This window comes from Anolis sagrei, chromosome 2 (genome assembly GCF_037176765.1).
Source record: "Anolis sagrei isolate rAnoSag1 chromosome 2, rAnoSag1.mat, whole genome shotgun sequence".
Lineage (NCBI taxonomy): Eukaryota > Metazoa > Chordata > Lepidosauria > Squamata > Dactyloidae > Anolis > Anolis sagrei.
Window position 1 is genome coordinate 223414295 of NC_090022.1, and position 14679 is coordinate 223428973.

Sequence of the window (14679 nt, forward strand, 5' to 3'; positions counted from 1 at the left end):
TTTTGGATTCCTTGTTGGGTTGGAGGCATCAAACTTGCGCAGTTGCATTAAGATCTGTCAAAAAAGGGGAAGGGCAGTGATGTGGGGCAGTGCTTCTTAGGGCTATTTTACTTGTGACCCCTTTCTACATATGATATTTTAAGGGATGGCAAGGAGACAGAGAGTGGCACTGGGGACAGGAGGGAAGGCAGGGAGAAAGGTGAGTGCTTGGGAGAGGAAATACTGGGAACACTTATGACAACCTCATGTGGAGTCTCAACCCAGAAGCTGTAATGTAGAGGAACATCGGATGGGTTGGGAGGAGTAATCTGTCTGCCATGTGATAAGTCAACACATGTTATTTGAATAGATACACGAAGGAGAGATCTGCGAGAGTGATCTGGGTTATCTGTATTATTCAGTGTGTATCCAGTTCTCAAAAGGTGTTTCCTGCTTTGAGTGTGATAAGGTCCTCAGAGTAATTTAGATTATGAAAAATACACATGAGGAATTAGTAGGTTTTCAAAGATGTCAAAGTTTAATTATTTATTTTATGAAAAATAGAATTCTTAGATCACCCCAGTTGGAATAGTGTAGAACATGTAAACGATTTAGATAGAAAAGTGTGGAGCCTAAAGAAACAAGATCCATTCCCTGGCTTCTAGGTAGAACACTGGTACCAATGACCTGATCAGACAGGTAGGGGAAGTGAAGGAAACACCATTCCTTCCCATCTTTCCTCATCTTCACGGAGGGCCAGCCATCTCATGTGCTTACTGTGCTTTTCCCCATCTTCTTCCTGCTTTCCCCAGTATTCTCCAGTTTGGAGTTGGGTATTACTGAAGGCTGTCTTTGGGCTCCATTTCCATGCACTTAGAAAATGGAGCACCACAGAGCCCCACCAGAAGTGACTTCACATCATTTTATGAAGATCGTGGGATGAAGTCCCCAAACAAATTTCTAACCATTTGAATTATATGCAATTTATAGATTTTGTTGATTTTTTTAAAAAAATAAGTAAACAGTAGGATTTGCATTAATCTAAAGGAGGATATGTTGAATGTGTTTTGCTTATATTTTGGTTTCTCTTCAGATTGTATAACTCTTTTGCCTTTTGAATGTGTTCTGCTTCACTTTTTTCTCATCTCATTCCCTAATGTGTCACCTCACTATTATCTTTTTTCCAGAAATGGATAAAATTTCAACGTGATTTTGAGAATTTTAAAACAGCCTGCATACCCTGGGAAATGAAAATAAAAGAAATTGAAAGTAAGTGATGGGGAAACAGAAGAAAACAGAATTAATTGATATCTTGCTGAAACTCAATGATGAATGAAAGAACCTGAGTTCAATAACGATATTCACAAAAGTTCAGCTATAGAATTTTGGAATCAATTTATACTAAGACTGACTTTGTTCAATCAAGATCAGTAGTGTCTCTACACCAGGACTGGTGACTGAAGTATCCACCCTTCTTCATCATCGACTATGGTAACTATGGGAATATCAGTCCAAATGGATATAAATCCAAAAATATCCCAGCATCACACACTCCCCTACTCTACAAAGGTTGATAGCAGGAGTCATTTCATGTGACACAATTATAACACTATAATTTTGCTTTAATGGCCATGACAACAAAATATTGAGTCTTAGGATTTGAGGCCTGGGGAAGGGTATTTAGAATTCCTAATCAAAGAGATCCTCTGATTCTTCACTAAATGGCATAGTCAGAATTCAATAGGATGATACCATGGATTAAAATTGTAAACTTCCACATGGAAAGCAAATGTTCTATTACTAAGTTGGTGCCCATCCCATTTACATACACTGAATAATCCTGAAAAGGTTTGCATCTCTCAGAGGACTGGAGGCTGTTTTGATAGGAGGAAGGAGAAATTAAGACAAGGGTGATATGAAGGCTCAGTTGGCAATGAACAAAATTCAAAATATTCTGGGACACATATATTGAGAACATAGTATGTGTTATGTAGGCAAGTGCCTTGATTTGCATTTGCCCTGATTTGTGGAATGTCAGTAAATCTGTAGTTGTATTAAATATTTTTGAAGAACCCTTACAAGTTAAATTCTGTTGTTTTATATGGTTTTTGTTATCATTAATCTATTTCAATTTCCAACCAATGAACCTCTTAAAAAATGCTGGAATTTCATAATATACATTTATACATGAATAACCCATGCTAATATATGCATTGACTGGGGACTCCTCATAACTTTATCAGGTGAAACAACTGAAAATACCTATTTATAATTCTTAAAAAAAACATTTATATGTGGTATATCGCATGTTTTATATGTATTCAGAGACATAGCTGTGTTAATCTGTTTCAATATAAAAAAGATATAAGGAATCAGGTAGCACTTTTGAGCTTGAGAAACATCATGAAGTTTAGTACATTGATTTATATGATAAGGAAACATAAGCATAATTTCTTTCTTTCTTTCAACTGGCAAAATAATGATTCATTTGCCATTTCATCTCATTCATGTTTTGTAGGTCACTTTGGCTCTTCAGTTGCATCTTATTTCATTTTCTTGCGCTGGATGTATGGAATAAATATTATTCTGTTTGGGCTGACCTTTGGTCTTATCATGGTGCCTGAGGTAAGGATGATTCAGTTCATATGGCCAATTATTTTGCCATTCGTTTTTAGGTTTAATTGTCAGACAGGAACATGGGTCGGGGTCATTCATTCAAGTCTAAAACAGTGGGAACAATAAACATTTGTTTAAATTATTTCTCCATAGAGAAAATCAGCATTGAATCAAACTGTGATGCTGTAGATGTGGTAAATATTGATCACTAGAATAGAAACTGTGACCCTGTAAATGTTATTGCAACACTACTTCCAGCTTCCTTGACTACAAGATGGGGCTGATGGGAGATGGAGTCCAATACCTGGTTGGCCACAAATCCCCCACATGTATACTTGCTGTAAAACCTTTTCTCTTGGTTGTTGATACAACATATACTCCAGTTGTCCTCATCTACCATGGTCAAATTCTTTTTTCTGGTACACACAACTACCAGAAATATAATATATAATATAATTTCCATTTTACAGGATGGCACTAAAAGACATGTTAAGTCCAAAGAAACTTGAATGTTAGACATTTCACTGATATGATTTGCACGAGCCAGAGCGTATTTGAAAGCCTAAACCAGTGCCTGTAATTTTTCATCTGGATATTTTCAATATTTTTAATGTTAAATTAGCAGAAGGGGAACAAGAAAGCAATTAAGACCCAGGATAGGAAGCTAATTTTCCACTTGTTTCCATGCTGTTGTTTTGTTTGTTTACATAAGGGTTGGGGAGGACGTGGTCATCCAGTTTCTTTGAATTACAGTGCTCTCATCATTCCTCACTGTGGTGTGATTGTAGTTTTCTCTTCTTCCGGATTCCCCTGATTTAGGTTCCATTTATAGTTCTGAATACTTTCTTCTGTGCTTATCTGTAGGCTTTGATGGCAAAGCCATATGGGAGCTTACCAAGAAAAACTGTGCCAAGAGCCGAAGAAGCAGGTGCTATGAACTTTGCAACTTTGTGGGACTTTAGTGTAAGTGTGCACTCTGTTAACTAAAATATTGATTTCACTCTCCAGCAACTCATTGCCCAACTTCCCTAAACTGGCGGGTGGGGAAAGCAGATCAGATGTCACACCAAATCCCCTTAGAACTTTCCCATCATATGAAAAAATGCTTCATGTTGATTTGTCACTGGGATTTCTCACGTGTACATAAGAACAAAAGTGGGGGTGTGGGTGGAAAATAACTCAACCAATGAATCAAAACACTGTTGAAGACCTGCCATTTTGTTTTCGATTAATTAAGTTGACACATCACAACACAGAAAGTTCCAAGGTCACCATGTTCACCTAGTCCAGGTCAATTCCACAATGTAAAAAAACAACCCCAACCCACGGTGGGTGGATTTGATTTATCAAAATTGTGCTGAGGGATTAATTTGGCTCTCTGTGGATTTATGAAATAACAAGTCTGCAAACAGACACTGAGTGACAAGAGAACTAAAGAAAGATAAATGAGGAGAAAGTAGACCTAAGCTCTCAATCATGTGTTTCACATTTTTTTAACCCGTAGGGATCAAGGATATTGTTCACATCGCCAACTGCTATGGGATTTATAGTAACCTACATACCAGAATGTGTAAAATTACTGTGAGAATTTTCTTCAGTTATTGAAAGTGCCATGTGGCTAATCCTTTCTACTTGTCCTTGTTGGCAGGAAAAGAGGAAGCAAATTACTGTCAGAGGCTGCTGGGTCTAATACGGATGAATGCCAGTTTTTTTGAGGAGTAAGGGAGAGGAGCTCATACTGTGGGTCTTTGGTATTCACTGAAGTTTGGTTCCAGGACACACTCCTCTCCCCGTGCATACAAAAATATGTCCTAATATATACAATAGCATAGTAAATAGTAACTTTTATATAAAATGGCAAAATCTAAGTTTGGGAGGGGGGTTGGGAGGGGAGAATGGAATATTTTCATCATGAGTGGTTAAATCCATGAATGCAGAATCCAGTGATATAGAGGAACCACCCAACAGTCCAGTCCAGAAGGAAAGACATATGAACATACTGTATATGTTTTGCCTATACACCAGTGCAGCTCCAAATCTCATGAATGTAATCCAGTGAGTCGAGGAAGAACAAAGAGAGTAGTTTCCAGCCATATTCACAACAGATTGATTCTCTGACCATTTGGTGCATAGCAAAATGGCCTCCAGTTACATAACAAATGATTTGTGGGATCAGTCTGTTACAAATATGGTCAGTGTCAGATCTTCCTACTGTTCTTTCTTTGGGCCCAGATAAAAGTGGGGAGTTACACATGGGTAAGGTCTACATAAAGGTGTGCCCCAGGAGGCTTATGGATTCGGATGAATTCCTGATATCTCTTGGGGATTTTCCTGTCACTTGAGCCAGTGATTCTGTAGAAGTTCTGGCTGATCTCTGAAATGGGGAAATGATCAGGGCGGTGGAGACAATTGCTCCTGAATGTCCCCTCTCACAGAGCAAAGCCAAATCAGCCCCTTTCCAAGGCTTTCCAAGGAGTTGGGGGTGATGAAGCAAGTGAGATGGAGACTAGACCAATGTTGGTGAAGAACTTGAAGTGAATCTGACCAAGCACGAGCCAGAGCGTATTTGAAAACCTAAACCAGTGCCTGTCATCAGTAACGGACTGGATGAGGGCAAACAAATTGAAGCTTAATCCAGACAAGACAGAGGTACTCCTGGTCAGTCAGAAGACAGATCAGGAAATAGGGATACAGCTAGTGCTGGATGGGGTTACACTCCCCCTGAAGACACAGGTTTGCAGTTTGGGGTTCCTCCTGGACTCAGCACTGAATCTGGAGGCCCAGGTGTCAGAAGTGGCCAGGATGGCTTTTGCACAATTAAATCTTGTGCACCAACTGCACCCATTCTTTGGTGCAGATTTGTCCACAGTAGTACATGCCTTAGTTACATCCCATCTAGACTACTGTAATGCACTCTTTGTAGGACTCCCTCTCAAGAGTGCTCGGAAACTTCAGCTAGTCCAAAGAGCTGCAGTCAGGTTGCTCACTGAGGCTGGCTACAGAGAGCAGACAACCCCTCTGTTGAAGCAGCTCCACTGGCTGCCAGTCTGTTTCTGTGCTGGTTATGACCTTTAAAGCCGTAGACTGTTCAGGTCCATGCTATTTGGTCAACCGCATCCCCTTGTATGAACCTGCCAGGGCCCTGAGATCTTCAGAAAAGGCCCTTCTCTTGGTCCCACCTCAATCACAAGCTCAGTTGTGGGAACCTTCTTCGTAGCAGCCCCTTGACTCTGGAACTCCTTACCCAGGGAAGCCAGAATGGCACCCTCCCTCCTGTCTTTCCAGCATCAGGCTAAAACCTTTTTATTCAAACAGACTTTTAAAGATGAATGTGTTTGAGATTTGGTTGGGGGGGGGGGGGGTGTGTGTGCTATGGTTTTTAATTTTTAATACATTTGGTGGATATTAACTAAATGTTTTAATACTGTTTGTGTTGTGTTTTAATGTTTGTGTATTTGCATATTTTAAATTGGATACCAATGCTTTTAGGTCAAGTTGCTTTTGAGTCCCCTTTGGGGAGAAAAAGCAAGGAATAGATGATGTTGTTGATGATGATGATGATGATGATGATATCATGATATCCTGAGCACCTAGAAATGTCTCTTTGGGCATCATCCTGAGCAGTGAAATATTATCAAGATAGACTCCAACTTGCTTAAGTGGGTTTCTGGCCTTTTCTGTATGGGGAAATAAAGCTTTCTGCTTAGTTGTGAAGTTCAATGAGTAACAAGAATGTTCTGGCTCAACAGGTTGGGAAAATTTTGTGGAAAAGATCTGCGGGCAGGAACTGGCATGAACACAATCATCTGTTCACAGATTTTCTATGAAAAATCCATATTCTGATGTAATCTCCTTTGCATCTGTTCCTCTGTAGAATAAAAAAATATTACATCAAAATTGGCTCCTAATTGCATATTAAGCATAAATTAATTGAAGATAAATGCCAGCAAAGGTATTGGCAAAGAGCTATAGCTTAAGATAGAAGCTGTGATTGAAAGAAGCATGGTTGATATATCTAGGCAATGTTTTTCCATTTATATTTTCTTCTTAAAACCTGTGACTGTGCTGCATAGCAACCTCATTTTTAAAGGCAATTGGAGTTTAAAATGGTGTTTGTGCTATGATAGGAATTGCAAAGTTGAATATCAAAGCACCAGTGTTTGCTCACCTGCATTCCACTGCATATCTACCACCTCATATATGCAGAGTTCCTAACCTATAACCATTGTTTCCAAAATTATTTTATTTTACAACAGCGGTCCTCCAGCTGTTGATAGACCGTGATTCCCATCAGCTCTCACCAGTGGCTGTGCTAGATAGAGCTGATAGTGTTTGCATTCTAATGGGCCACAGTTGCCCAGGCCTAATCTACTGAGTGTCCTATGCAGTATCAGTGGTTGTTCCAGTGTCAGTGTACTAGTTGTATTATGAAATTTAAAGAAATATTAAAGGTATTGAAAGTAGTTTAGAGTTTTTGAGCAGCTCTTAAAGTTCAGTCAAAAACTATAGCCATTAGATCTACATGTTTCAATTCACAGAGCTGGAAGGAACCACAAAGGCCATCTTCTCCAATTGCCTGCTAGATCTCACAAAAGCTTTCCTATTCTTCTCCTGGCAGTAAAAATGCAATGAAAACTAACTGATTTTGTTGCCCAGGGTGGTTATTTCACTCATCTTATGCTAGGGTGTTCCATGCAGCCGGCTCTTCAGCTTATAAATGGAGATGAGCACCACACCCCAGAATCGGACATGACTAGACTTAATGTCAGGGGAAAATCTTTACCTTTACCTTTATGGTAGGGCAGGCCCTTAACATTATCATTCTGATTATAATAGCCATGTGTTAATGTAAGGGTGAAGTACCAGCATCATTTACCATTGTGATTAGTCCTCTATTTCACTACCTTAGTGAGACTGAGTAAAAATCCTGTCACCTCAGTTAGGTATATCTCCAAGATACAGTGATTTTATTATGGTATGACAAATTACAACACCCTTATCTACAGAGGATATATTCCCAGGCTGTGCATAGATATATGAAACTGTGGAAAATAGTGAATCCTATTATTTGTAAGGGGAAGTATTATGGAGGCACCGAGAAAAGGGTCCAACTTGTACAGGAGGCCCTAAATGAATAATTGAAAAATTGAAACCATGGATAAATGAAACCACATATATTGGTTCCATGGAAACTGGGGTCAGACTGTATTGAGAAGTTCTTCTTTTGAAGCAACAGTTTTTCTATTACTGGCATAAATAAAAGGCCAAATTGAATCTACCTTGAATAAGTAATTGTTTGTGATCTTTGAAAACAATTGCAGGGAAATCTTTTTGAACATCTGGCATGGAGGTTAGAAAACAAAGCTTGGAGTGTCCAGACACTTCCTGCTGTTATAGTTAAGATCATGTTTATGCTCAAAGAACAGCTTAGGAATCCTGCTGATAACCCTTCCATGCCAGAAATCATGGCAATGCACTGAAATACAGAGAAACAAGCAGAGGAAAGATAGATGAAAAGACTGAAGATTTCCCCTCTCTTGTGTTGCTTTATCACTCTGTCGATTGTCATTATAGGTGCTGAGCAGTGACCAATGCCATTTTCAGGTCCAGTGGGCATAGCAGGGCAAGATGGACAGGGGTAAGGCAAGGGAGGTAGTCCAGTGGAACCGAACTGGTTCTGGTGTTGCTCGGCTGTGTGGATATGATCCAGAGATTGGAGCAGCTCAACAGCTGGCTGTTTGCACCAGTTTGATGCTGAGCCAACCTTTTATGGCTAGTGCACACACATCCTCAGTGGGGAGGAGGAGAAAAGGAAATAGTATTTTACCCTTTTCAGTAGGCTCATGCAGAAGCAACCCGCTGCAGCCTCTCCTTTTTTGTGTATTTTCCTCATTACTAAATTTGCCATCTTGACCATACTCAAATTTCCTGGCCACACATGTCCCATTTTTCAGCTATGAAATATTAGAAGATATGCCCTGGTTTAGCATCATGGAGGTTTTGGCTTCTGATGAGGAGAATTTTTTTTAAAAAAAGGAATGAAATTAGTGAGCATACATTTGCATGTTTTTTCAGTGCCAAACATTATACATCTAGCATAACAATTGTTTAGGGCATTGTCATAGGAGAACTAATATCCGATAGGTGACAACTGTAGTATGCATCCTTCATACTCCATTGATGTACTGCAAATAATTAAACACTAACAACCGAGGAGTCTGATAATTCCTCAGCAGAGGCTGTTGTGAATATCCAGGAACAGATTGATAACCATTTTAGAAATTTATTAATATTTACTTGTCATGTGTTAATATTTCATTTTCACCACAGCTGGGATTGCAAATGAGGCTTAGTAGAGAAAGACTCTGACTCATCTCAGGCAGCCTGACAGTCGCAATACATCAAATGCATGGCTGGAGATTAAATGAAACAGAAGGATGTTAGCCTATTGACATTTTAATCTACTAATGGTTTAGTTTTAAGAAATAACCAGCAGCTAAACAGCAGAAGGGAATAGATGCATTTCACTCTTGTGTGGACTAAGCCCCTCTGCATTACCACAGTCAATTAAAGCCCTTTTCAATTCATATGTGAGCCATGGGCAGATACAAGGGCAACACAATGTGTGATTCAAAATCATTGTGGCCACTTGCAAGCTTTGAGCCCTGGTCCACCTTTGAAAAATGGAAGAAACCCTTGTCCCATTGTGTCAATTATTTTTTATTCTTTGTGCCAAGCATATTATACAGCTTGTTCCTTAATACTGGAAAACATCAGTAATTTTGTTTAATATAAATATTGTTGCTTCTGACTTATGGCAACTGTAAAGCAAACCTACCAAGAAGGTTTCTTTGCAAGATTTGTTTACAGTGAGGTTGCCATTGCCTTCCTCTGAGGCTGAGAGTGATACTTGCCCAAGGCCATCTAATGAGCCTTCATACATGAATTGGAATTTGAATAAAATGTATGCCTTGAATTTACCAATGTATTTAAAGGACATTATTATACTACACCATTGTATCCAATGGAACTTGAGAATCCACAGATTTTGGTCTTGATTCAACCCCTAGTTGATACCAGGGATTCAGTGTAATTAATGTTCTCTCTCATCTATCTATCTATCTATCTATCTATCTATCTATCTATCTATCTATCTTAATAGCTTATCATTATTAATTTTCTCTTCTACTTTTTAGACCCTATACCTAAGAACACCATATGAAATTCATGGGGTCACAATAAGTCAACAGACGATTTGAAAGCACATGAATACATATAACTGCTCTGACTTACAAAGTCCATGATGACTTATGTAGGCTGTATTCTATCTTACGTTCCACCAGGATATTTAAGATCAATCAAGTCTGCCCTCAGCTCTGGAGGGTTAATCTGTTATATCCACCACATGAATAAAATTTAGCAACTGGTTAATATAATGAACCTCAGAGCATATGTTTCATTTTCTTATAGAGAGCTTAATCTCCATTTAGGAAACAGGGCATCTGTTGTGACATGTTGTCGAAAGATTGGGAGTTTAGACAGGAGAGGGTTACTGGAGCCAGGATCATGACAATGTATTTTCAATTAAAGTGAAGAGAAACACTCATCAGCTTGCAATGCTCTTGCCTCAGGAATAGTAATGAGGGGATTGCCGAAGGCTTTCATGGCCGGAATCACTGGGTTGTTGTAGGGTTTTTTTGGGCTGTATGGCCATGGTCTAGAGCATTCTCTCCTAAGGGGATTTATTCTCTTTACATTTTGAGTTTCTCTTTTCATTTTGAGTTGAAGTCAAATTTTCAATTCCCTCATCACTGTGCCAAAGTGGAAAACAGTTACTCCATAACAGTTATACTCCTCAGAAGATGCAAAAAACAAAATATATGTGTTAGGGCAGTGGGTCTCGACTTGAGAGTCCACAGGTGTTTTGGCCTACAACTCCCAGAAATACCAGCCAGTTCACCAGCTGTCAGGATTTCTGGGAGTTAAAGGCCAAAACATCTGGGAACCCACAGGTTGAGAACCACTGCATTAGGGAATAAACACAAAATGCATACACTATCTCTCCCTTATCCATCGATTGAATATCCACAATTTAAGTTACCCAAACTCCAAAATCATTCCCTCAGGAAGCATTGGTGGGCTCTTTTAGGTCTTCCAGTGCTATTCTATGGTATGATTCCAGCCCAAGTACTAGCATTCCGCTATGTCTGCAACCGACTGAATGGCGCGCATTTTAAAAAAGGAAGTTATGCTGCCTCACCCTGTATAATCAAAATATAAAGTTTGCTATTGTCCCCTGTTTCAGGTATTCATGGGAGGCATCTTGGAATGTTTTCTCTCTAGGTATGGGATTATACTGTATATTACGAGAAAGTGTGTGTGTGTGTGCATAAGCAAAAATAATATTATTTCAGGAAAATGTCCTGCAAAAATGTGTCTGCACACAAAAATGTGGAATAAAGGTTCATGAAGGTACATACAAATTTTCATTTTGTTTTTTTAAGTTGCATATTAACATGGAAAGATCTAAAGTTTGGAAAACTGAGGGTGCTTCCAGACAGCGCCAAAATGCGGGAAAAAGAAGTAGGTTTTTAAAATGTGGGATCTCAAAGGTAGTCTAAACACAGATCTGTCAGCCCCGCTGCATAGTCCCCTGCCATCCTCACAGCTGTATTTTGAAGCAAATAAAATGGAGGGTGGGTGGGGGACATCCGGTGAAAGTTTTCTTTTAAAAAAAATCACTCCAGAGATGTGCATATGTACACATGTGCATTTGAGGCCCAGAGCATAACAGAACAATTTTTTTAAAAAATCTTGCCTCAAATCCTTGTCTTTCCCCAATTGTTAATTCAAGCTCTGTTTAACATTATAAAGTGTAAAAGACAGAATTTGAGAGAGTTGTATTTGTTTTCCACTTGTGCTTTTCTGAGGCACCTGTGCCTCTGCTTGATAGTTTTTCAGAAGCACACGTGCTTTGGAGAAATCCACATGGGGGAAGGGAAGCATGCGTTTTCCATGCCTGCTGGGATACACAGGCATGGAAAGGTATATGTTACTTAGGAAGAATCAGGTTTAAAGGGTTCCCTTTAAACACATGTTTCTCAGCCCTTAACCCAATTCCTCCTGATTCCTCCTGCACTTTGACTAAATGGATTTTAGTCACTCCCGCCCCCTTTTAACACGCTTCCTCTCAGGTTTTAATGCATGTGTAGAAGGGTCCTGAGAAATTGAGAAAAACCAAGACTAACAGAGGCCCCTTCCATACTACCCTATATCCTAGGATCTGATCCCAGACTATCTGCTTTAAACCGAATTATATGAGTCTCCACTTCCGGATAATCTGGGATAAGCAGATACTCTGGGATCAGATCCTGGGAAATAGGGGCAGTATGGAAGGGACCAGATTCACCCATCCCTATTGAGTGCTCAATTAAAATTGATGTTGAATGGGTGTTTGGAAAGAAAACAACAACTGCTTGGGAATTGCTGGCCTTTCTTTTCTTTTTCTTTCCCTTGCCTTCTTCCTTCCTTTTTTTTTTTTTACTCCTCCATAAGTTTCCAGGATTGTGGAATACCTTCAGATTAGTTTTTTTAAAAGGTATCATTTTATTTACAATGTATTTTAAAAAACGTATTGCAATTCCTTAAATCTTTTCTTTGGACCTGGGTGGACAGGAGTTATATTGGGATCTTCTCATAGATGTTTGGTTTCTTTTTGCTGCCATTTGACTTATGGCAGTGAAAGGAGAAAAGCCTATTCAGCAACAGGAATGACAAAAGCCACTCTCCCTAAATGCTGCAATTATGTTTTGTTCGTAGAGTATGCAATTACTTGGTTCTAGCTCAGATTGATGGAGCTAAAGCAAAGTAGTTCCTGCAAGGTTCAAGTCAGTACACAATTGCTATGGGAATGTTGCGTGAAGTCTTTTACTTTTATAAGAAATAAATTCCTAAATTCCTCCCCCTTTTTAGGGTTTTGCACAATATTCCGTGCTCTTTTATGGTTATTACAATAATCAGAGAACAATTGGCTGGCTGAAGTTTCGACTACCTCTGTCCTACTTTTTGGTTGGAGTTGGGTCCATTGGTTATAGCTTCATGGTTGTCATCCGCACGTAAGTTTCCTTTGATGTGAAATTATTAAAAAAAAAGGGAAATGTATATACTGGTTGGTAGAAGTCTGCTTTTATTTATTACTGTTATTTATTATATTTTGAGTTGCTTTTCATCTGAAGGCAGCACAAATGATTGTACTCATTTCACTTATAAAATTGGTTAGGATGAGAGATGGTGACTAGTCAAAGCACACCTGGCAGAAATTCACACCTGATAGGAACCAGAGCCTCCCTACTGTTCAAGGTCAAAGTTTAAAAATCAGAAGTAGATGGTCAGCTATTTCTGACTATGTAATATGTTAATATTTTTAGCAATTTTGAACATTCATTTTTGGAAGATCTTTTTCTTTGAAGGAACCCAGGGGCAAAGTATTAACCCACTAAATTTGCCCTGTCCTGGGCAATCTACACTGATCACTTAGGTTGGATTGGGTCCAGATCAACTTCATGGCAATCAAATGCTGTATGAAGCTGATCTGGGATAACAAAGGGTAAAGCCACCTTGCTCCACATTAACCAAAGTTGGGGGATAGCCCACATTCTGGTTCACATTCTGTTCTCACTACCATCCAATGTTTCCTGACCTCTGGAAGCCTGGGGACATGAGATGACAGGTGATCTCCAACTGCAACATAGGTGCTACCTGCCACTAGTCACCTGCAGTGATGCCAGCCAGTGTGATCTGGAAATGAATACAAGATAGGAGGGGGGTTTCATCCCTCCTCTCCTCCTGGTCACCATATCACCTGTGCTAGATGACAGGTAGGATTCATATTGCAGCCACAGGCTGTCATGACATGTAGGTTCCACTACATTTGGTACCACTAGGCAGTCGAGATTTCCTGTCAGCTTCAGAGAAGTTGTGGGAGTACTTATGAGACCTATTCTGGGCTGATCCACTCTATACTATACCAAATGCAGGAGTGCTTATGTGACCCATACTGGAACTGATCCAGTCTATATCATACCAGATTGGCTCTGATTTATTGGGCCAGTGTAGATCTGCGCTCTTCTAACCACTACACCATACAAATTTTATTCTTATGCTCCCATCATTAAGGGTCTTGGAAATTCACAGTTAAAAACTAATCAGGATATTAGATCAAAATGATGCTTCTTTTCTCAATTTGATTATACTCAGTCCATTTTCCCTGGTTGCCCCTTCTGCATCAAGGTTGATCAGCATTAGTCTGGGTGGAGAGATGAGTATGAAACCCTAACTGTTACTTTGTGTTTTGAAGTCAATATATATATATTCCTTCTAGAAGGTATTCCACAGTGCAGTAAAGATGGGAAAGGAACCTTTACTAAAATAGCATCACATCTTCTATGGAGCTAAGAAGTGTGAAATAAACCTGTAACAAAGGCAGCAGATATGTCAACATTTGTTGTAAAGCTTTGCATCTGGCAGAGTGTCAAGTAACACCCAGAAATTACAGTATTTATCTGCACTTCTTGGGAAAAACAAACGGTGAAGAATCTGACACAAAAACCACTGTGTAGCAAATGGCTGTCTGCAGGATGGCAGTGGTCAACTAGTGCACACTTGCATAGTTGTTTTCAAGCATTAGGCACAAAAAACCCATTAAAGTAGGAATAAACATACTATAATATAAAGTATAATTTCCATCTCTTTGACTCTTTGTCACAGGATGAACTAAAGAGGACTTCCTCTTTTTTCTTTTGACCAAAATGTTATACTCTCTTATTTTTGAAACAAATTGTAAAATCCGAAGAAGTGTGAAATCTGAATGATGGCTGTGTTAGAAAGTATATGTTATTCTAGAAACTGCAGATCAAATAAGTTCAAATAAGAATCCAAAATGACATTTTTCTAGCTGTCTCTACATATATAAATGTAGTCAGATATGAAGAGACAGCTAGAGAAATCATATAGGGATCCTTCATTTCAAGAGAAATCTCGAGTGGCCTAGTATTCTCCTTCACTTATCAATATTCTTTCCATGTT

The 14679-nt window shown here is 39.2% G+C and overlaps 1 protein-coding gene across 1 annotated transcript in view; it reads left to right on the forward strand.

The window, feature by feature from the left end:
• Positions 1-14679, forward strand: part of TMC1 (transmembrane channel like 1) — a 64219-nt gene that overhangs the window by 12024 nt on the left and 37516 nt on the right. The window contains exons 4-7 of the mRNA XM_067465578.1: positions 1167-1248; positions 2498-2604; positions 3460-3558; positions 12568-12710. Of these exons, the coding sequence (XP_067321679.1) occupies positions 1167-1248; positions 2498-2604; positions 3460-3558; positions 12568-12710 (431 nt within the window). The remainder of the gene's footprint in view (positions 1-1166; positions 1249-2497; positions 2605-3459; positions 3559-12567; positions 12711-14679) is intronic.